Raw genomic sequence first — 24,561 nt, 5'->3', positions numbered from 1 at the left:
TATACACCACTACCACCACTTGATCGGTGAGAGGTCTACCCGGGAACTAACTAACCCTTTTCGTTGTACAATAGGAACCATTTAAAACGAACAAACACGCAACGCTACGCCAACTTTTAACAATTAATGTAATAATCAACGATGCTGTCGATTCTTCACAATAGCGGCCGGCTGCTGTGCGTCGCTCAGGCAGCATCTCTGGACGCAGCGAGGGCGATGTGGTATATCGCTGCAGTCGCGCATGCTCGCCACCTACTATTCCGTATACGCTCTCATATAATCTAGAACACAATTTGATTTTGGTTTTACCACGTCATACACGTGTATTATCGTGACCATCAGGTGTTATCATTGATTTATCACGCAGGACGCTCAGCACCAGTAAGGGCGAGCGTACCTCGTGCGTTTTGACACAGCAAAACTGCGTTGGAAGAGCGCAACTGTGTGGAAACCATTGTTTTCATGCAAGATAGGGCAACACCTCATGTAGCTCGCCTGGTGAAAGATCTGCCTAATGCAGCGTGTTATCTCTAGTTGTTTTCCAGTTGCGTGGCCTGTAAAATCACCTGATCTGAATCCGTGTGACTTTTGACTCTGGGGGTATCTAAAAGAAAGCGTTTACCAGGGACACGTTCGTCTCTACCTGATCTGAAGGCCAATATACAAGAACACGTTTCTCAGAGTCCACTGGAACTGCTGCAAGTAACTGTTCATCACGTCGGCTTACGGATATTTCTATACATCTTTCTAGGATTCATAACGCCAGATTTGCACCTGGTGCCAAAATTTGAACTAATTTTTTTACAGCGCAAATCGGTTCCTCATTAACGCGTTATAATATCTACCAAGACTCGCTGCCATACGATACTTAACAGCCCGCACTGAACCTTCGTGCGTAGCTGCACTTTAATTCTAGCCACTCGGTACTTCGTACATGGGTATATTTCGCCGCGTGTGGCCCGACATTGTGGCCCGTTCCTCATTGTTGGTAGCCATAAATCAGTCAGACGGCGGAAGACTGTTGTCCGCTTTCTCTTTTCCTCTCCAGTGGCGCAGAGCCCTCGCCGTAAGACAAAGGTGTACAGGAACCCCCGACCGGCGACGGCGTCACACGCGGACGGGCAGACAGCCCTGCCCCGGAAGTTGGCACCAAGCCGGAAGCTGTACCGAGGGATTGTCGACAGGCCACTGCCTGCCAGCGGCCCCAAGAGCTCTAGCGGCCGGCCGCCGTGACCCAGCGGTTCTAGGCGCTTCAGTCTGCAACCGCGACCGCTACGGTCGCAGGTTCGAATCCTGCCTCAGGCATGGATGTGTGTCATGTCCTTAGGTTTAAGTACTTTTAAGTTTTAGGGGACTGATGACCTCAGGTGTGCTCAGAGCCATTTTTGAGCTCAGTTTTAGGGGACTGATGACCTCAGGTGTGCTCAGAGCCATTTTTGAGCTCTAGCAGCACACGGCAACGACGTCATGTACAAAACCTTGCGGAGATAGAACCAAATCTACTCTGCATTATAGTTGCTACACCACGTAGATAAGCAAATACAGGGCGATTATGGAGGGACTTTGCAAATTGACTTACATACAGAATTTTGGTGAGAGGCCGTATACAGGCTGTAGGGACGTCGTCTTACAGTAAAATTTTGCAAGTTTCATCCAATACGTTCGCTTTAACTTTGACTGAATGTGACTGACATTGATCACACAGCAATCGTCCCATATGTAGTCAAGTTCTTGTCACACTTCTGCTCAGCATATCTGGAGTCACTTCTGCAGCTGCGACAATAATTCAGCGTCTCAGCTTTTGGGGATCCAGTGGTAATGATGGGACATGCACTCCGTCTTCAATAGTGCCACCACATCAGAACTGACCATAATTGCACTCCCACTAAGTCGAAGATCTGCTGATAAAATTTGCTGAGTTCTTAATATGATGTTTACAATGTCCCACATGTGGAGAGAGGAGATTGGCCAAGTACTTCGCCAGCTTGTATGCTGATGAACCAACGATGGATACAATGAGGCGGAATAGCGTCATAACCTTGTGGCTCTTCAGTAAAGCAAAACAGGAACTGGCGCGTATGTAGTTCGTTGATTTTATCTTAAGAAATCGGCGATATACACCCGCGCATGCTTAGACGCTCTCCTATATACAAAGAGAAAACTAGAGACATAGCGTCTTCCTATTGAGCGCCAGTATAATCCACTAACCTATGTCCAATGTGTGCAATCGAACAAACACCAGCCCTCTTGTTATTAGAAATTGTACATTGTCATTTTACAGCTAGTCATTTGCATAACTAACACCTGTAACTGAACATACTCGGATGTTTGCAAACGCATCAAAGAAATCGTGCGCGTCGACATATTCACCAGTTTCCTTGAACATATAAGACGTCAGCCACAGTTGCAAATAGAAACCAACCTTTACCCAGGTTTCAGCCAAAATAATTTGGCATTCTTCAGAAGCCAGTGACACTAAACTACTGCATGCCAAGTTTGGCCATGTCAAGTATAAAACTGTAGCACCGCAGTAAGCAGTCATAAATCTACATTACTTGGGCTGAAGAGAAGCAGCAGGCCCCCACTGCGCGGACGAGGTCGGTAGGCCGCGAGAGCTGCGCCGGAACATGTAACACAAACTTTGGCATGCAATAGTTTAGTGTCACTGGCTTCTGAAGTAGGCCAAATTATTTTGGTTGAAACCTGGGTAAAGATTGGTTACTGTTTGCAACTGAGGCAGACATGTTACATGTTCAATTATCACAGTTGCTGACAGGGCTGCACAATGTTAAAAATTCACCAGTTTCCTTTTTCTTCGTGCAGACTGCGTCCACGGGCTCACAAATATATCGCCGTGGGGATTCCAACACCACATTTAGCAGCAACGTTTTTCGATCTTTTTGCCCATGGCTCTCTTGGGCATCATTTTACACTCGCAACAAATGGGGACGATATGGTACTGTACTGCTCAGTGTCAGTGTTTTAAGTGACACTGTGCCAGGATCCGTGTATGACGGTTGGCTAAATTTATTTACATTCAATAATAATCGTTGCCCATTAAAAAAAAATCCTGGTTAGGGAGGGTTGGATAATCGGGTTTCCACTGTACAAGACTAGGATGGTGAGCGAAATTGGCTGTCATTTTCAACAGAGTCGAAAACTACTACTATTACTATCAAATCCAGGTGATCTGGCAGAGATATGAACACCTTTCCTGCCGAATGCCAGTTGATCGTCTTACCAACCACGTAAACCAGCTGAAAACTACATTCATTGAATAAGAATATGTCTCATACATACATGCTGTAGAAATGAAACGTACCAATACATAAACGACTTTAATAATGCTACCTACATGAACCATACTGTTCTGCTATAGTGAGCTCCAAGTCACAGTCTCTCTTTAGGGTGTTACGGTGATTTTTGTGTCTATGGCTTCTTTAATTACACAGTCCCGGATGTTTCGTCAAATTTTATTCGGTGCCCTTTTTCTAAAGCACGCTCAGCTAAAGCAGATTTCTCGGGGCAAAGTAGGCGATAAAACATCTCATGCTCCTTATTGTGTTGTTCCACAGTGCCTACTGTTTGTCCGACGTAAGACTGGTCACACCCTCGAAGTGTCTTGCAGGCCTCAGGTGTTCTGAGACCTACTGCAACTTCAACTGGTCTCAGTAATTGAAGGATTTTTGTCGGAGGCCTGAATATTGATTCGAACTTGTGTCTTTTCGATAGGCGGCTGATTTTGCCCGATACGGAGCCACCCGCTCCTTGTGGGTGGTCTTATTATGATTCTTGCTTGAAATCACTTAATTGACTCAACGGACATTATAGCCGTTGTCCTTGAAGATCCTGTGTGGGCTGCTCAGCTATGAGGCAGGTTACCAGCGTCTAATATCATTCTTGCACGACGCACTAATGTTTGTAATACAGTGCGCTTCTGTGCCGGGTGATGATGGCTGATGGCGTGCAAGTGCAGACCGGTGTGGGTGGGTTTGTGTAAATTCTGTGGACAAAGCATTCATTTAGTTTGCAGAGGATGAGGACGTCGAAGAAGGGCAATGCATTGACTTTTCTACCTCCATGGTGAACTGGATGTTACTGTTGAATGCCGTCGAGGTGTACCAAGTTTCTCACGTCCTTGAGGCCATTGAAAGAACCAACTAGGCTTTAATAGTGCCGTGTCTAAGGCAATATCCTCAAAATTTTTCATGAAGGGGTTTGCAACAGCTGGAGCTAACGGGGCACCCATTGCAGCGCCGTCCGGCTGATCGTAATACTGGCCGTTGTACAGAAAACAAGAAGACGCAAGAGTGTGCCTCAATAGCTCGCCCATGTCGCTTACAAAGAACTGAAATACTAGAGCCAAAGAGTCTTTAATAACTACATTCGTAAAAAGTGCCACCACATCAGAACTACCATAATTGCACCCCCACTAAGTCGAAGACCTGCTGATAAAATTTGCTGAGTTCTTAATATGATGTTCACAATGTCCCACATGTGGAGAGAGGAGATTGGCCAAGTACTTCGCCAGCTTGTATGCTGGTGAACCAACGATGGATACCATGAGGCGGAATAGCGTCATAACCTTGTGGCTCTTCAGTAAAGCAAAACAGGAACTGGCGCGTATGTAGTTCGTCGATTTTATCTTAAGAAATCAGCGACAAGCAGCCACGCATGCTTAGACGCTCTCCTATATACAAATTACAAATTTTCCATTCTTCTTTGTTGCGAAGAATGGCAAGCCGCCGACAATCGACGACCGCATGCACACTGCCGCCGCCACACAGTTATGTGCCAATTATGCAAGTGTTCGTTTCACTCCACACCAGTGTTGCCAAATCAGCTCTTTCAGATTTAACTCTGGCTTCTTTATAAAACCATTTAGCTGGCAAAGGAGTGATTTAGCTGGGGTTCGGAAGTAATGGCTTTGTTCACAGTCACTCGGCTGTCTTCTTCATGACTTTAGTAAAGCATTAAAATCTATATTCATTAAATGAAATTATTTACGTTGAACGGAGATTTCAAAACACGCTTTAATATACGGGGGTGTTTCAAAAAGTCTCCGCAGTGCCGTATGGATTTAGTCGCGCGTGCCGTATGATTGTTCGCCTGCCTGGGTTACCTCCCTTCAAGTGGACTCTCCCAACACTCCACTGTTCCGTTTGTCTCAACCAGCGTCAGTAGCATCGTTGGTGTGTGTCGTTACGTGTTGATTTAAACGTTTTAGTTCCTTTGTTTCGGTTTTGTCACTGTGAAAATGCTAACCATTGAAGAACGTGTGCTTTTAGTCGAACAAGTGTTGAAAACTGGTGGTAAATACACAGTTTCAGTCCGTCAAACATTTAATTCAGTTTTGCCGGATACAACACTCCCACATCGCGATACTGTGCGAAATTTGATTAAGAAACTTTTATGTGGAAACATGAATAGGCGAATTGAATTGTATATTCGACAACAGAGGGGACACTTTCAACATTTAATGTGTCAATTTGTAAGTAAAAATGAATATTCAATAAATTAATAACTTATATTTCACTGAGTTTCATTTCGGTATATTCACTGCGGCATGCGGCACGCGCGGCTAACAATCATACGGCACTGCGGAGAGACTTTTTGAACAGCCCGTACCATGAAAATGTATTATTAGATTGAATTACAAAGCACAACAATGCAAACGAAAGCCGTGTTTGTGTGCATTCCCGGCTCGTCAGAACACACAAACACAAGAACAAAAGCATAACTACGAAATATAAACAGTTGAGAGCTTTACCGGAAATACTGTTGGGGCGTAGCTCACACAGCTAAATATCGCAAGTCCACAATAATGAAGAAAGCTGTTAGGAGCGAAGCAGACTTTGATTTATACAGGATGAATCAAAAGTCGTAATCAAGGATATGTGTTTAAAATCATGTTTAGGCTATCTGCCGGCCGCGGTGGTCTCGCGGTTCTAGCCGCGCAGTCCGGAACCGTGCGACTGCTACGGTCGCAGGTTCGAATCCTGTCTCGGGCATGGATGTATGTGATGTCCTTAGGTTAGTTAGGTTTAAGTAGTTTTAAGTTCTAGGGGACTGATGACCACAGCAGTTGAGTCCCATAGTACTCAGAGCCATTTGAACCATTTTTTTAGGCTACCATCAGAGTTAACTGTTCGTATTACTGTAATATGCAGTCGATTCCAAATTAAGAAAATAAATATAAATTCATGCTAGTCTGTTACACAATACAATTATTGCAAAAATAAAACTGCAGCTGATCGTATAGCAGCTTTTTCCGTATTCTTTTTGTAGACGAATGTAGGTTATTTCGTTTTGGAGAGTTGGCACCACTGCTCCTCACATCCTTGTCGCAAACTTATCTCGATACTGCAGTACGCCCACGTACGTAAGTTCGTATGATTTATATTCGTTAAGATTTTTTTAACTCGTCATGACTTTATTTGTCTCTGTCAATTTATCGTCCGCAGACTATATGCTTCCGGGAAAGTAATCCGATTTGACCAAAACGTTCGCAATTTTAGAAGTCTTTGTGTGGGGTCAGTAATTAAGTGATGGCAGGCCTGTCTTTGACGCTCCTTGATCCGTTTTTTCATCCACCTTTTTTCTGTTTGCAACCAAGTAGAGCAATTATCACAACAGCATCGTCTTTAGCATCCAAAGCAGTCTGGGGAGAACATCGATAATATTGAACATTATTATTGTACAGTATCACTGAACGTCTATGGGGCACATAAATAATGAAGTAAGCAAGTAGTGCGCTCCTTACTGCTGACCACCATTCATTGCAGTCGCGCGATAGATAACGAAGCACCATTGTGTACAGTGGTTCAAATGGCTCTCAGCACTATGGGACTTAACATCTTAGAACTTAGAACTACTTAAACCTAACTAACCTAAGGACATCACACCTGCCCGAGGCAGGATTCGAACCTGCGACCGTAGCGGTCCTGCGGTTCCTGACTATGGCGCCTAGAACCGCTCGGAGACTCCGGCCGGCATGTACAGTGGCCCTCGAACCAAGAAGTGTGAAAAGTTTATTCAGCTTGCTTTTTACGATTAATAATTCTTTCTGTCATTAAACTGAAATAAAATTTTCGGGATGAATACCTACTTAGACCGTGTACGCACTGAACCTGACCAAGCGACCAGAATGTTCTGACAGTTGCTCTCAGTGAGTGGGAAGAGTAAGATTCCAGGTATTCAGCATCTCTCGAATTACTGGCGAGCAGAAAAGCTCACTTCCAAAAGTAAAATGAGTTCTTTTGCAACGTTTGATGTGGGAACGACCATACTGGCATATCTGAATGGGGCCAATGTTAAAGTAACGTAATCGTCTTGAATCTTAATTGAAAGGCATATCTATCAGACTAGGAGTATTTTGAATGTCCGACTGTTTCGCTTAGAGGCTGTCATCATTTATAACAAAAAATAGTGCAAGGGTAAACAAACGATTTTTAGGCGTTGCTCGTTAATATGCAAAGTAAGCTACTTCTTTTGACAGTATTTTGGAATCAGTTCTTAATATTTAGGCATCTCAGCACTTAAATCGTTTGGACGTAGTTTTCGAAATCGTCTCGTATTGGGTGAAATCGGGGTACTTTTCTGAGCACAAAAAGAGCCTGTCGACGATTGCGTGGTGAGGCGGCGCGGTGCATGTTGACCTCGATTGTCGTCTGCTTTTCATTGTTCTAAGTAAACAAGTACGGGTAATATCACTGCGTTTACTTGCTGCACACTTTCAAAAGGCGAAAACCGAGAAGGGTTTATCGCAGACGTGTTTACATGTCAAGGTCTGAAGGGTATTCGTTCGTTTCTTTCGTTCACCCATGCCCGAGGGAGGACTCGAACCTCCGGCGGGAGGGGCCTCGCAATCCGTAGCATGGCGCCCTAAACCGCGCGGTCGCAAGTCCTCATTGACTGAATTTTAAATAAGATTTATTCAACTCTATTTATTTCCAGTCGATCGAATTTCTCTAGACACCAAAAGTCTGAGTTTACTCCGGACAGTTGTACCACCAGTACATTGGGACAAATCCGGGGAGACCCGAACGATGGCAGCCCCAGTAACATTGCACATTAGAGCAGAATGGAAGAGAATTTGCAATTAAAACCCTTGTATCAATTTCTGAAACGTAAAATTTAGTTATTCAATACAGTGGAATTATGACGAAAGTATTCGTCAAACTTAAAAAAAAAAAAAAAAAACACACAATCTTATGTTACGTACATTTTTTTTTACTTTGACTGTTTCAAACATTATGCACAATGATCGTAAACAGTATTATTATTTTCATTACAGAACGGCTGGCAGCTATTTTTATTTTCCCCGAAAAAATTGGCCGTCAGAGGAAACCTGTTTAAACTGCCAAAAAGACGAGGCAAGAAGCCTCGATAATGTCGGAGGCAAGAAGCCTCATGTCACGAATGAATGACCAACAGAACGAAGACAATTGAATCGTTTAGACATATATTAATAGTATTTTCCTGACGTTACCAGAATGGGGGCGATCTGTAGTATAATGAATTCAGGAAAACTCCTAACAGCTAGTAAAGCATTTTTTGAGATGAATAGTTTTTTTTAAAAAGGAATTTACTAGCGATCTTAGCTGTTTGGAGTTTTTCCTGATTTCATGTAGCAGTATCAAATAAGCCGAAGTAATTTGTAGAAGGAAACGGAAGAGATACCGAAAAATTTTGTGTGTGACACGGAACGCCTGTAGATTGGAGGTAAACTGGGAAAACAATGCTGTTGTAAAAGACCAGAGAATGCAAATCAAGACTAAGGAAAATCAGTGACAGCCTGTAAACCATTGCTGATAAAATGCAACCGACTACAATAGCGACAATGAACCAGCCAAAGCCTCGGACGGCGCTGAGCAAATACTTTAATATATTAAACAAGTTCAGTTTCTTGCATGTTATTTACGGAAATTTCTGGACAAGATTCTGAAACAAGTGTGTCATGTTGGATGCTCAGCGCGTGCAAAGACGAAACCAGGGCGAAAGGACGTCGCTTCATTAAGAACTTCCTTGCAGCAGTGTCGGGAAACGACCCGAGGAAGCAGGCTTCCGGAACCGGTCCATATGTCCCTGAAAATTCCTGCGTTTATGTCCGTACCGACGCTGCAAAGATCGTTGGCTGGAGCGCCAAGGGGTTGATTTGGGTCACATAACACCTTGCCATACAATCCGCAGAAATGTTCCGGTCGAGCTACGCCTAATACGATTAAAGAAACGTTTCTGAAACATGCAGTAGAAAGGCCGTAAGTTCTCCGGAGTAATGTTGCGTATGTGTGTGTGTGTGTGTGTGTGTGTGTGTGTGTGTGTGTAGATAGCACATATGAAGACATGTGCAGAAAAACCCTCAAATGTAAAAGCTTAGAGATATGTGTTGCCATCTGTTGCGGGATAAGGAAACTATCAAAATTGACATTGGTTGCACCCCTGGTGTTTACATTTGAGAATTAGCCTGTGTTTCCGCGCATTACTTCAAATAAAGCAATCGTTAACGTGCGCCGGTCAAAGTGGCCGTGCGGTTCAGGGCGCTGGAACCGCGAGACCGCTACGGTCGCAGGTTCGAATCCTGCCTCGGGCATGGATGTGTGTGATGTCCTTAGGTTAGTTAGGTTTAACTAGTTCTAAGTTCTAGGGGACTAATGACCTCATAAGTTGAGTCCCATAGTGCTCAGAGCCATCTGAACCATTTTGTTAACGTGCCCCTCCCCCTTCTCCCCCCCCCCCCCCCTCTCTCTCTCTCTCTCTCTCTCACACACACATACACACACACACACACACACACATATTTCTTAGATGCAGGAGCTTGAATATAACAGATGTGCAGTAAAACATGGAAGTATTTGTTTTTCATTTAGTTTTTATTACTAGCTAAAAAAGATTTGAGAGGTGTTCTGTTTTCTTGATACCTAATAGTGTTAGGCATAGTTATAAACAATTCACTGCAGTTTTCTGAAGCAATAACATCTTTAGTTTTTAATAAGAATATGGTTTTATGAAGTCCCTTCAGCCACACAATAATGAATCATGCACCACACATGTAAGCCAAAAGAAATTTGTACAGTATAACAGAAATACTAGCTGTTTTGACCTCTAGCTGTTGTGATCAAAGTGAATAAAGTATGATGCCTTAACAATCTTATTCATCATATTTTGCATCTGTTGTGAGGTTTTTAGGGCTTTATATTCCCAGTATCCAGATTATATGTTCATTTAAAGTTACAAGAAATACATTAAACATATTTCCTAATTTTTGGACATCTCAATTTCCTGGTTCATCAGTGTGAGTAATTACAGGAAAAAAGTGTTAGTACAGGACTCCCTAATGACCCTTTGAGAAAAGTACAAAGCCTGTGTGGCAACTACGTTTGCAGCTATACAGTCACAAAAAAATGTGAGAGCTGCAATTCATCTGAAACTGATTCCTTAAAACTGTAAGTATCATTAAGGAGTAAATGTTCTGGGATGTACGTTTATGCACTCTTAATATCCATGAACAGGTCATAAACATCCCTGATCATCTCAGACTTCCAGCTTTCACAATTCAGCACAAGCACCCATGATGCTTAAGCTTTCTTCGATGGCTACTGACAACTAGTGATATCTTTGTCAGTTTGCAGTACAGCTTGTAACCTGATGATGGGCATTCTATGTTTCAGGCAGAGCAGTAGTCATGTCCACACCTGTGTCGGCTCCCTGCTCCTCTGGAGGACCCACCGCAGCCTCTGGTCCACATTCTCAACCAGCACACAGCCAACCAGTTGCCGAATTTAGGGATGCCGACCACTACCGCAGTGCACTCAGCCCACTGTGCATGACCGAAGGCAGTCATGAGATTGTTAGACCAAAGCCCAGAAGGTGAGTAACACTTACATTAAAGGCCAATAAAACAGAATACAGTGATAGGAAACATAAGATGCTCAGAGCCCAACATTATTTCAATTGATGTCATGGCAGTACAAAAGAAGCAAGGAAAAAATAAGTTTCTTTCAGTCAATTCATCCAGCATTTCATATTAAAACTCAAAAGAAAGGGGTTCATGTAGTTTCTAACTCATTAGAACAGCAGGTTGGCTACAAATATCATTAGAGTAAATTTTTTCAAATTTTTGTGTATTTGTAGTATTAAGTCTATAAACTCATGCAACAGAATTTTTTGTAAAACTGTAATGAGTCATATAGGAGCACAGTTATGTCAAATAATTATTTAAAAATAATTGTGCTATGTTTTCATTATTTTAATATAACTACTAGATTTTACTTTTGTTAAGCATGAACTGACACTTTTTGATACAATATGCTAAAAAAGAACTATACGCAGTTTACTTTTTGAAACTGTATTAGTCTGCAAGGTTCCAAAACAGATCACTGATGTACTTCTAAGAAACAATCAACATTTAACACAGAGGCAGAATACCAAGTATAAAACATCTCAACTTATCTGGACAGTGTGAAAAGGTAAGAGAAAGTTATAACGTAATGATGTTCAAATTTGAATGTGGGCTTCAGACGTAATTTATTTTTTACGTCTTTGCAGAATTTACAAATCAGCTTCATTTGCAGTATGCCACTGTGACCTAGATGAATTATAGTCTTCCTAAAGTAACGTGAGAAAGTGACTTTTGTGAAGTTGTATTGTTATTTATGCAGGTAGTGAGCAACATTGTTGACATTATGAGATTTACTTGGCAAGTTTCTCTGTTAGAAGTGCAGTGGACTAACTTGCAAATGTGAAGCAGTCAGGCAGCTGATTAGCTGTGAGAACTAGGAGGAGAAACACACTGCTCTGGTTTCTGTGGGAATCTGCCAACACAACATGAAAAGAGAAAGGCATAGCTTTTCCTCTGCAGTAAGACCAGCTGAGATGAGTAGAAGTGCCTAGTGTCGTGTGATAGGTTGGATTCAAACACTCTTATAGCAGGTCTATGCAAAAATAGAAATGTTACATGCTGAATGATGATTTTGTGAACTCAAAAAGAAGTCGGTAATATGTTGTCAGCTTCTATAAACACAACTATCTGAGAATCATTGAAATTGGAGTAAATATTGAGCTACCAATTGGAAATAAACTACAGCTATTTAGTATAACTAAGGAGACACAAGATTTTTTCAAAGTATCACTCTCTTTCTCATTTATCAGATTAAATTTAGCTGGCATAATTGTGAATAGTGTTACTGTTAACACAGTAGGCCTGCACAGACTAAGTCTCTGTAATATTTGTCTTTTCTTAATGTATAATTGATTTATTTCATATCCCAGAAGGTTATTGTTGGGATCCACAGAACACAACAAATGAATGAATTAAGTTTATAAATCCGAAAAATCTGCAGCATGTGATCTTTGAACTTGCTATCATATGTTGCAAAACTGAACATTTAATTTCTACTGTTTATCTTCTGCTAACAGGAATTTTTTAAAAGATTATGAAAGCTAGAGATTCAACTTCTGTATTCTTCTTCTCATTTTTATTTGTGTAGTAGCCACATATTACCAGTCAGTCACTGTTTCAGCAGTTGCTACATACAAAACATGTATTCTTTCAGATACATGATCCATATCAGTTTGCAGTTGGGAGAAGTGTTATTCAAATTTCCCTCCAGCCTTGCAGATTTAGTTTCTTTTGATTTCCATGAATCATTTGATACATATGCTGGGGTGGTTCCTTCCAAAGTATGTAGTCTGCTGCTTGAATCTTTTGAATTCCCATTAATGGATATTCTAGGGTGATTCCTTTCAAATTGACAGAGTAAGTTTCCTTACTTATCCCTCTCCTACTTTAATTTGTCCTCTGCCTATAATGATACCATCATTGTCAGAATGTTAAAACCTCCTCTTCCTTCCATCATATTAATTTTTACTACTATACTTTGAATTAGGATTTTCATTTAATTGACATTCTGTTTTAAACACGTCTGTGCATAGCAGTAATGGATTTGTAGAATTATGTATAGCACCGAGAGCATATACACTATCTGAATGAAAGTATCCAGATGCTGCTTTGCAGTGTAAAATTGACCACTAGATGGCATGAGAGGTGGACCTGCAAGTGTAAAAGGGGGCAGAGAATATTGCGTTGTCAGTAGAGATCCAGTAACGGCACAGTGGATGGGTTATGAGATCTCAGTGATTTTGAACATGGACTCAATTGTTGGTGATGTAATTGTGAAGCTGAAAAGTGAAAGAACAACCACAGCCAAACCAAGATCAGGCATACTGACAAATATGGACTGTTGTGTACTGAGAAGGACATTTGTAAAAAATCCATGAAACCAGTCAAAGGAAACACCTGAGAGTTTCAAACTGCTACCAGCATCCATGCAGCACAGTGATTTTACATAGTGAGTTAAAAAGAATAGGGTACAATGGTTGAGCAGCTCTTCATAAGCCTTAAGTTTGTGTGTTCAGTGCTTCATGATGCTTGGGGTGATGAAAAGAATGATTCCACTAGTTGGTGGACGACTGGAAAAGAGTGGCTTGAAGTGATGAATCACACTATACACTGTGATGGAAGGGTTTGGGTTTGGTGTATGTCTGAAGAACATTACCTCCCAACATGTATAGTACCATCTGTGAAATATGGAGGAAGTGGTGTTACAATATGGGGGTGCATTTCCTGGTTAGGGTGCGGTGCCCTTTTGCACTTAAGAAAATGCTGAATGTGGAAGAATGTCAAGACATTTTACAACTTTGAATTCTGTGTATGGTAGAGAAACAGTTTGAAGATAATGATTATTTGTATCAGTGTGACAGTGCACCCTATGGTAAAAAAGCATCTGTGAGGCAGTGGTTGGTGGTTAGTAACATTCCTAAAATGAATTAGCCTGCCCAGAGTCCTGACTTCAATCCAATGGAATACCTTTGGGTTGAGTTAGAAAGTTGATTTTACTACAGATTCCAGTGCCCAATATCACTACTTTATTGACTCTTGAACAAGAATGGGATGCTGTTCCTTTACAAACATTCAGACATGCCATTGGAAGTGTCCCCAACAGAGTTCAACCAATCGCAATGGAGATGGATGAACACAAGCTATATTATGTTCACTAATAGATGTGTGAATATTTTGGTCAGATAGACTATAATATTAAATATTTGTAACTTACCCAAAAATAGCAGGAAACCTCTGAAAAGAAGGTGAAAAACTAATAAAGACACACATTTTGCTTTTCTGTACTCATAAAAGAACCTGAGTATATAATGAAGTGGACGTGGGAAGAAAAGATTAATACTAATACATTGAAATGTGGTTGCATTGTTGATTATTGCGAAATATGCCATATGTTTTCAACAACAGTCCTAGATGAAATATACAAAATATTTCCTGTTTTTCAAGTAGGTTACGTCACAGAGAAACATTAAGTAACATATAATGGGATCAAGTAAATAGAGGCAGTAGCAATACTGGAATGTAAATTCTAGAATGTCAGATAATAGAAAACAATCAAGGCATGGTTATAAGACTATTTATGACAGATTACTGTCAAGTGACAGGCACTCAAAGAAAATAGTTGTGTTCAAAAATCAAAGAACAACTCAGGATGGGCTCTACAACTCTACTCTCAAATCTGCATGTTTTACATACAAACACTCAACTGTGTGAAAAGGGAGCTTCCCACATGGGCCTCCAACTGTTCAACAGTCTTCCCACTAGTATTAAGTCCATCGAAGACAACATAAAATTTAGCAAAGCCGTGAAGTCATATTTGTTGTGTCACTGTTTTAACTCTGTAAATGAATACTTAGAACAGTAATCTTGCTATTTGTGTTAAATTGAAAACATTGAGCAATGTAATACATTAGTATACTATATGTTAACAATGTTAACTGATATTTTCCAACATCTGCAACACACTGTGTACTGTCAGATCACATGGAATAAATAAATAAATAAATATTCTTCAGACCACTACAGAACACTTCTGTAGAAGACAGCAAATTTAAAAATGAGACTGGTAACCTAGTAACATTGTGCATACTCACGAATGCTATAATTTATCTCATGCCTCATTGAAATACAACACATAGTAGAATAATAGTATCCTCTGCCACACTATTTATAGTGACTAACAAAGTATAGATGCAGATGGAGAAAAAATAATAGAAACAAAGTTCTATGAGTTTGTGTTCAAAGCCAAAAAATGAAGATAATTGAGAAATTCAGTATTATCTTGCCACCTATGAGCACTTCTCTGAGAGATGAACTAATTAATTTAAACAGATGGCTAATCTCTAAAAATCTGAACTGTGTTGTGTGTTTGACAAATAATTAACAACAATTTTTGACTACAGTGCTAGGTGTACTTGTTAGCTTATAACAGGGTTTGATACTTTCCACACAGTTGCATGTAACACTGCAAGTGTTGTTCAGAAGGAAGTGTACTTCCACCTCTGTAATTACAGTATAAGTGGTCTGGCTTCCTTTCCTGAATGCCCCCAAGGTCTGGGTCTGAGGAGAAACCTTGAGTGAGTGTAGAACTGGAACCAGGGCATCACACCGGGAGAAGCCAGCTGCTGCACAATGGGAGGAAGTTGAGACCTTGAGTAGTCCTGCTTCTGACTTCAGCCAGCAGTGAGCCCTGAGTGCTCAGTGGCAGGAGCAGTTGCCAGTGTAGTGCACTCAGCAGTGTGGTGTGACAGTGTCAGTCTGTTACTGGTGCTAATGGATTGGGAATTTGTGTAAATGATTTTCAGTTTTCGGTTCATAATATGGAGGAAATAATAATGACATGTGGCTTTCTCAAGATTTATGTTAAGTGTGATTATTGTAGGAAATTGTAGTTGTGGTTATAGTGAAGTGAATGCACCATTTGAATGGAAATGAAAATTTTGATTCAGATCTGTTTTTAAGTATTGCTGAAGAATTTTACAAAAATGAGATTGTTGTTGTTAACCAGAGATGTCTTGTAATCATAATTGCCAGTGCGTAATATGCAAGGAACTTGACGGATTTTATCTTCATGGAGATTTTATGCATTCACAAGTGTCAAATAGTAATTTCATCCTTAGACGACCTAAAGGAGGCACACAGCATAAGGATATTATTCATCGAGACAGGCAAACTAGTTCATTTTCATCTATTTTGGACAAAACATTTTACTTTATAAAACCCCAAAGGAAGTTTTTACCTAAAGTGAAACTGTCAAGGACACCTAAAAAATTTCAACAAAGGTTTGGGGTAGATATGGGTAGTAATATGTGGCATTTGTGTTCAGATTGGTCTTCTTCCAGTCCTGTCGATCATAGAACACGAAATTTTGCAACACACTTTAAAAATCCTCTAATAAGTGGAACTTACAATGCAGACAGTGAGAATACTAGTTGTGTGTCAATGGCTAACTGTGAAAGTGAAATCAAACAAGACTGTGAATCACAGGGTGGGTATTCTTACAATCCAGAGACTTCTTATGAACAGCTGAGCATAAATAGTGAAAGTGAGAAAAGTAGTTCAGAAACGGATTCAGCTAGTGTAAGCAGTATCACTTACTGTGAACCAAAACATGACAATTTCTTTAGTTGTGAGTGCAAATGTAATTTTTTAAATGAAAACATACTTAAAATACCTAGCATTGATCGTATAGAAATTGGGGACAGAGTTATAGTGAATGATTCTCACGACAGAAATATTGATCATTTAATGGAGAAGCTACAAAGCATAGAACTGTCAGAAACTCTTGCAGCTGCTGAAGATAAATCAGTGGTCAACAGTCAGATTTCACCAGCCGTTGGGTAAGTTTTTGAGAAACAAGAAAAAAATGTAAATTCAAAGAAATTAAGGAGGACATAACAATTAATTGTTACTTCATGATTTTTGCCTTTAAATATGTCTGCTTGTGTCTGCTTGTGTCTGTGTGTGTGTGTGTGTGTGTGTGTGTGTGTGTGTGTGTGTGTGTGTGGGCGCGCGCGCGCGTGTGGGTATATACCTGTCCTTTTTTCCCCTTAAGGTAAGTCTTTCCGCTCGCGGGATTGGAATGACTCCTTACCTTCTCCCTTAAAATCCACATCCTTTCATCTTTCCTTTTCCTTCCCTCTTTCCTGACGAAGCAGCCGCTGGTTGCGAAAGCTCGAAATTTTGTGTGTGTGTGTTTGTGTGTTATTTTATTGTGCCTGTCTACCAGTGCTTTCCCGCTTGGTAAGTCTTGGAATCTTTGTTTTTAATATATTTACTTCATGATCTGTTAGATCACTGCATGAGGAAATAAATTTTTAAGACTAATGCCAGACGGAAGCTTTTTTGTGAGTGTTCATAGTTTTGAATCCTGATTGTGATTGATTACATATTTTCTAGTTGGTATTATAGAATCTCTAAAAATGTAAATTATTGGGAAAGACATCTTTTGCTGTACAGCTTAGTAGTTGTGGATATTTTTGAACAACTGTTTTAGAGTTAATTATACTTTTAACTATATGTTACATACAATGAATGTGAGTTCAGCACTAACTGTAATCACATTTCAGCCGAAGAAAAGTGGAAAGAAGGGAGGTAAATATGTAAGAAAGAGACAAAGCTTAAAATTGGAGGGGTGACTCAGTTAATGGAATTTATTTTTTGTTCGAGAGTGGTGGTATATTCATGTGTATGACTTTTGGAGGATATCATCTCATCTTAAATTGTGTTCTTTTCAGTGAATATGATGATAAAATTTGTGAAACATTACTGAATTTCATATATGGAAGAGTCATACACTATGTCAGTGTGAAAACATGGAACCATCACATCCTTTAGAAACATTTTGGCACTCATATTATATGAAAACTGTTCTCTTATGGGCTTTAGGCAGTTTTGAAATGTGTTTAGATGTAGGATATCCAACAAGTGCTCCTCAAAGTCTTCTAGAACATGTCTCTTTTCTGGAATTTTTTGTGTGAAATGGAAATTATTTATCTGCATTTCATGTAAAGGTAGTGTGCCATTGTTGATGCAGAACTGGGACCAAGCCAATGCTAGCACCCTAACATTTTATTTCCACACATTTCACTCAATGAAGGATATTACATGTTAACAGTGGTTACAGGCATGTGATAACTAGTATGGGAGATCCTCAGTATGGTGTCTGTGTAATGTTTTAGAAGATTTCAGTATTTGATGCAGGTTATCACTACATATTCTTTCAGCAAAACATACTGAACAAGCGACAGTCTTCCAGAGACAAAGAGCTTTGGTAAATGATGACAGTTACTCTGAACAGAACTTCAAATTTTATATGTTTAGTTGTAATGATTCAAAATTAAGTTAGTATAGGCTACCCTATTGATGGAGAGGAGGTTTTACCAGTGATTCTACATATCTATGGATAACATATGCCAGATAGAAGCTGAAATATTTGCTAACAATAATACATAATTATATTCCATCTGGAATTTTCTATAGATTTGGCATTGTTTTTTGCATTGACCCAGTGTATTAAAGCGACACACTGGTACTTGATCATCAAAAGGCTTCATAGTATACCATCAACTTCACTGATGGCACCTCTCTCTCTCTCTCTCTCTCTCTCTCTCTCTCTCTCTCTCTCTCTCTCTCTCTCTCTCTCTCTCTGTGTGTGTGTGTGTGTGTGTGGGGGGGGGTTACTTGTCATGTTCTAACCTTAGACCTTAAGATTTTGAATGCACTGGATGTCAAGAAGCAATGTCAAATCTGTCATATAATTATAAGAATGGTGTACCATCACTTATCATACAGAGTAAATTACAAGTAGTTATGTAAACACAATGAATGAATCAGAGGATTTAGCCTCCACATTCTGTAGACATTTAATTTTAGAATTAAAGATACAATATGCATTTTCACTAGTGCTGTACTTAAGAGTATGAACTTGCATTTGTAAGCAGAGTTCAGGTTATTCTGCAACCAGCATAATTTCTAAATCACTTTAGGTGAATGCTAGGGTAGATCTGTAAATAAGGCAGAGCCTATTACTTTCGTCAGCATCTTCAAGTGACCTAGTGTTCTTTCTCTAATAACTTCAATTTTGGCATGCCACTACATTTTACTGATCCTTTTTTACTTCCATTTTTAAAGTAGCCGATGACTTTGGAAACAGGTGTCTTCTTCAACTCAATTTATCTATTTTTACTCATGTACTTACTTTTCTTTGCATGGAAAAATTGAACCAGTGGCATCTCTTGTTCATGACTGTTTTAGTGTATTATGTAAGTTGTAATCTGTCACTCTTCTGTACCATCATTGTAATTTACCATTGTACAACTGCAAGCCAGATGAAAGTGAACATGGAATGTCTGATATGTTTGCTAGGGCCTTTCTGGTGTATTTGGATGATGTCATTTATATTACAATGTCTTATTTTGTTGCACCTCACCATGTTGGTAATGTACTTGAAAGTACTTCATGCCTGTTTTATTAAGGTTTGAGCTTCATAAATTACTTTTGCAGTAATTCTTCAAGCATTTAAGACACTAGAGCATTTCAGTGAGAGATCGTTTTCATTGAGTTCCCTGGTGACTGTTATTCAGTCATCTGCATAGTTAATTGTCTTGCTATTGTACATTGAAGATAGATCATTAATATATAATAACAACAATTAGGATCATAGAACTGACCCATGGGGAAAACCACACATTACAATAGCTGGACTAGAGTTGTACTTCCTAACAACACTAGCCCTTTTGTGTTCAGTTTGTGTAGCCTGTATCTGTCTCTGAAATAAGATTCTTTTACCTATCGTCTGATACCATAAGCTAAAGTTTATTAGTTGCAGCTCATCAGAAACTATCAAAGGCAAGTGATAGATCAAGGAACAAACATACTACTCTTCCTTTATAATCTCAATTTCATTAATATTGTATGTACTATGTCTAGATCACATATGGGAATTGGCATTGCGTGAGCTTTTCTAATAGCTTGCTGTGTTTCTTGTGATACTTTCTCTTTGACAATAAAGTTTTCTAAGCAGTAAATAATTTTTCTAACCTTTTAGTGACCAATTAATTTAATTCCAATTTTAGCTAGTTTTAAACTTTGTTGGTAGTGATTTTCTTTTGTGCAATGGCTTAACTAATATTAATTTTAATTCCCATGGAAACTTGCCTTCATTTAAACTTTAATTGAACAGATGAATTAGAACAAGAATGAGTTAGTGTTTGCTCTTTTGAAAAGTAATTGAGGACTTTATTTCACATTTTATTTATGACTGTCTTGATTTCCTTTGTATCTGTTTCATGCACATACACTGATGTTTGCTCGGAGAATTCATACCTGTGAGCTACCTGAATTTTTTAAAATAATGTTACTGGCTATACAAATGTTTACCATCATTAAACATTTTACTCTGCGGTTATAGACTGCTAATGCTAGGTGGAAATGTGATACCATCCACACAAGGAGGATGTCAAGTCTTTTTAGTTTCCATAGTTAGATTTTGTGATCTGTCTGTTGTAGAATCTTATAGTGTATTGAACTCAGACATAATGAGGTATCTGAAACAGAATGACCTCCTCTATGCCAACCCGACTGGATTCCAAATACATCATTTGTGTGGAAACCAATCTGTGTTTGTCTGCTATGATATCCTGAGAAAAATGAATCAATGCAATACGATAACTGCTGTAAATTCTTGAAATGTGAAAAGCATTGCACTCAGTACCTCTCCAACACTAATCAACAAAAGTAAGATGATAATGTTATGAAAAGGATAAATTGCTACTCACCATATAGAGGAGATACTGAGTCACAGATGGGCACAACTAAAAGACTGCTATGCATTTGAGCTTTTGGCCAAAAGGCCTTCTTCTAAAGTAGAAAACACACACACAATTGACATAAGCACAGTTCTCGCACATGTGTCCAGATTCAGCAGCCAGAGATACTGTCATGTTTGTGTGAGTTGCGGTTACGTGAGGTGTGTGTATTCCACTTTAAAAGAATACCCTTTGGCCAAAAACTCAAGTGTATTGCAGTCTTTTTATTGCGCCTGTCTATGACTCAATGTCTCCACTGTATGGAGAGTGGCAATCTGTCCTTTTCATAGCATTGCCATAAATGTGATTTTCTTGTTGGTGCTCCATTTGTTGTCCCTGTTTTTTCTGCTAGCATTAGGGAGAATTCATTGAATTTTGTGGTCAAAGATTTGACTCTAATATCATCACTCTTGCAGCTGTGGAGTTTATTTACTTCTATTTAATGCCTGCCAAATTGCATGTGATTTGTTCTTCGAATTTTTTTAAATTTGTGATAGGTACTTATTATTTTTGCTGACATGCTCAATAATTTTGCAGTGTTGCTTATAGCTTAAATTTTGATTATACTGAGTGTCCCTCCTAAGAGTCATCAGGCACATTTTCTCTAGTGTTTCAGCAGATATTTGCGATTTCTTTTTTACGTTGTGTAGCAGGAGTCAGTGCAAACAAGATCATTTTTAAATCAGAATTTTACGTGACCATTCAATAGAGCACTCCTAAGTTGTCTACTGCTGTATTTGGCATAGCCATATGTATTACTAGGAACAGTAAAAAATGAAGAAAAACAGCAGTCTTGCAGTGACTCAGCGGCTCTGCCTGCTTGGCAGTAACTGTCAGCACAGGCCAGGGCTGTTCTGTCACTGCTGGAGTGCTGGTTAGTTCCAATTGTGCCAATGGTTCTGAGCAATATGGCACTTAACAGCTGAGGTCATCAGTCCCCTAGAACTTAGAACTACTTAAACCTAACTAATCTAAGGACATCACACACATCCATGCCCGAGGCAGGATTCGAACCTGCGACCGTAGCAGTTGTGCGGTTCCGGACTGAAGCGCCTAGAACCGCTCGGCCACCGTGGCCGGCTGCTGGTTAGTATTCATGTTTTACTGTCCCTGTTAATACAAAGCAATAAAATGAATACCACTCTAATCTAATCTGGAACCGCTGTGTTGAAAGGGCACATAAAATTTCTGTTTAAAAATGATTTTGTTTGTAATGGAAATAAATTGATGCTTTTTGTCAACAATGACCTTCAAGTGAAAGACACAATGAGCTTTATTTGTCTGCGCTAACTCCAGATACACAGTGCAAAAATGAAATTGCAAATATCTCCTGAAACATCAGAGAAAATCCTCCTGTTAACTCTTAGGAGAGACACAATGTGTAAAGCTCTCTTCATGGCACGAGACGCTTTGATTCCAGATGCTGTTGCCATTTGTCTTGGCTTCCACTGTAATTATTGCATAAGGAAACTGAATTCATATTTGTGGAAGAATATTTTCATGTAAGAAGTAAATTCTCTCTACTTTGACTGAATCCAGCTTCTGTGATTCTATGAAACTATACTTTTACCTTCTTAGCTAAATCTAATTGAATGAGAGGGATGCTTTATTACTTCAGTTTGACCGTCATGGTCAAACAAACCAGTTATTCTGTGGCTAACAACAATTTCATGAAGGACAGTTGGATTTAGAACTAAATTATCAATTTCTGTTGAACTGTATCGTTCTACCCTTGTTCTGAACGATACTGTAAGGAGCAAAACAAAACTAGATATTGACAGATCTAGTTGCACTTGATCAGTGTTTTGTGGTTTCTTCCAAGCATAAATGTGGTTAGAAGATCATTACCTACAATTAAATTGGATATTCTGTTTAATATGATGATGTGATTGTTGTTGTGGTCTTCAATCCAGAGACTGGTCTGATGCAGCTCTCCATGCTACTCTATCCTGCTCAAGCTTCTTCATCTCCAAGTAGTTACTGCAACCTACATTCTTTTGAATCTGCTTAGTGTATTCCTCTCTTGGTCTCCTTCTTCAGTTTTTACCCTCTACACTGCCCTCCAATACTAAATTGGTGATCCCGTGATGCCTCAGATCATGTCCTACCAACTGATCCCTTCTTCTAGTCAAGTTGTGATACAAATTCCACTTCACACCAATTCTATTCGGTACCTCCTCATTAGTTATGTGATCTATCCATCTATTCTTCAGCATTCTTCTGTAGCACCACATTTCGAAAGCTTCTATTCTCTTCTTGTCCAAACTGGTTAGCATCCATGTTTCACTTCCCTACATGGCTATACTCCATACAAGTACTTTCAGAAATGACTTTCTGACACTAAATGACTTTCAGACACTTAAATCTATACTTGATGTTAACAAATTTCTCTTCTTCAGAAACGCTTTCCTTGCCATTGCGAGTCTACATTTTATATCCTCTCTACTTCGACCGTCATCAGTTATTTTGCTCCTCAAGTAGCAAAACTCATCTACTACTTTTATTGTCTCATTTCCTAATGTAATTCCCTCAGCATCACTTGATTTAATTCAACTGCATTCCATTATTCTCGTTTTGCTTTTGTTGATGTTCATCTCATATCCTCCTTTCAAGACATTGTCCAATTCATGCAACTGCTCTCCCAGGTCCTTTGCTGTCTCTGACATAATTACAGTGTCATTGGACTTTAATTCCTGCTCCAAATGTTTCTTTGGTTTCCTTTACTGCTTGCTCAATATACACATTGAATAACATCGGGGATAGGATACAACACTGTCTCACTCCCTTCCCAACCACTGCTCCCCTTTCATGCTCCTTGATTCTTATAACTGCCATCTGGTTTCTGTACAAATTGCAAATAGCCTTTCATTCCCTGTATATGACTCCTGCCACCTTCGGATTTTGAGAGAGAATATTCCAGTCATCATTGTCAAAAGCCTTCTCTAAATCTACAAATGCTAGAAACGTAGGTTTGTCTTTCCTTAATCTATCTTTTATGATAAGTTGTAGGGTCAGTATTGTCTCACGTATTCCAACATTTCTATGGAATCCAAACTGATCCTCCCCGAGGACGGCTTCTGCCAGCTATAAATAATTCGTGTTAGTATTTTGCAGCCTTGACTAATTAAACTCATAGTTCGGTAATTTTCACACCTGTCAGCACCTGCTTTCTTTGGGATTGAAATTATTATATTCTTCTTGAAGTATGAGGTTACTTCATCTGTTTCGTACATCTTGCTCACCAGATGGTAGAGTTTTGTCAGGACTGGCTCTCCCAAGGCTATCAGCAGTTCTAATGGAATGTTGTCTACTCCCAGGGCCTTGTTTCGACTTAGGTATTTCAGTGCTTTGTCAAATTCTTCATGCAGTGTTGTAGCTCCCATTTCATCTTCGCCTACGTCCTCTTAAATTTCCATAATATCACCCTAAAGTACATCATCCTTGTATAGACCCTCTATATACTCCTTCCACCTTTCTGCTTTCCCTTCTTTGCTTAGAACTGGTTTTCCATCTGAGCTCTTGATATTCATACAAGTGGTTCTCTTTTCTCCAAAGGTCTCTTTAATTTTTCAGTGGGTAGTATCTATCTTACCCTTAGTGATACCTGTCTCTACATCATCAATTAAGTTCAATATCTCTTCTGTTACCCATATAGTGGAGATGCTGAGTTACATTACTTTCCTTCGTGGATTTTCCATTCTTTAATTTCTTCTGTTACCCAAGGAGTTTTACTATCCCTCCTCTTTTCACCTACTTGATCCTCTGCTGATCTCTCAAAGCTACCCATTCTTCTTCTACTGTATTTCTTTCCCCTGTTCTTGTTAATCATTCCCTAATGCTCTCTCTGAAACTCTC

General features: G+C 39.6%; 1 protein-coding gene across 4 annotated transcripts in view; it reads left to right on the top strand.

Annotated features, from left to right (window-relative positions):
- LOC126354385 (ankyrin repeat and BTB/POZ domain-containing protein 2) overlaps positions 1-24,561 on the top strand; it is a 592,792-nt gene that overhangs the window by 319,368 nt on the left and 248,863 nt on the right. For 2 of the 4 annotated variants that reach the window (XM_050003989.1, XM_050003988.1), the window contains exon 2: positions 10,671-10,869. In XM_050003989.1, the coding sequence (XP_049859946.1) occupies positions 10,685-10,869 (185 nt within the window). In that variant the 5' untranslated portion in view covers positions 10,671-10,684. Of the gene's footprint in view, positions 1-10,670; positions 10,870-15,579; positions 16,738-24,561 lie in introns of those variants that run through there. The other 2 variants (XM_050003986.1, XM_050003987.1) reach the window with 2 other exon arrangements.

The sequence above is a fragment of the Schistocerca gregaria genome, chromosome 3 (genome assembly GCF_023897955.1).
Source record: "Schistocerca gregaria isolate iqSchGreg1 chromosome 3, iqSchGreg1.2, whole genome shotgun sequence".
In the NCBI taxonomy this organism is placed as follows: Eukaryota; Metazoa; Arthropoda; class Insecta; order Orthoptera; family Acrididae; genus Schistocerca; species Schistocerca gregaria.
Note: the sequence above shows the minus strand (reverse complement) of the source record. Positions and strands in the feature narration are given on the sequence as shown.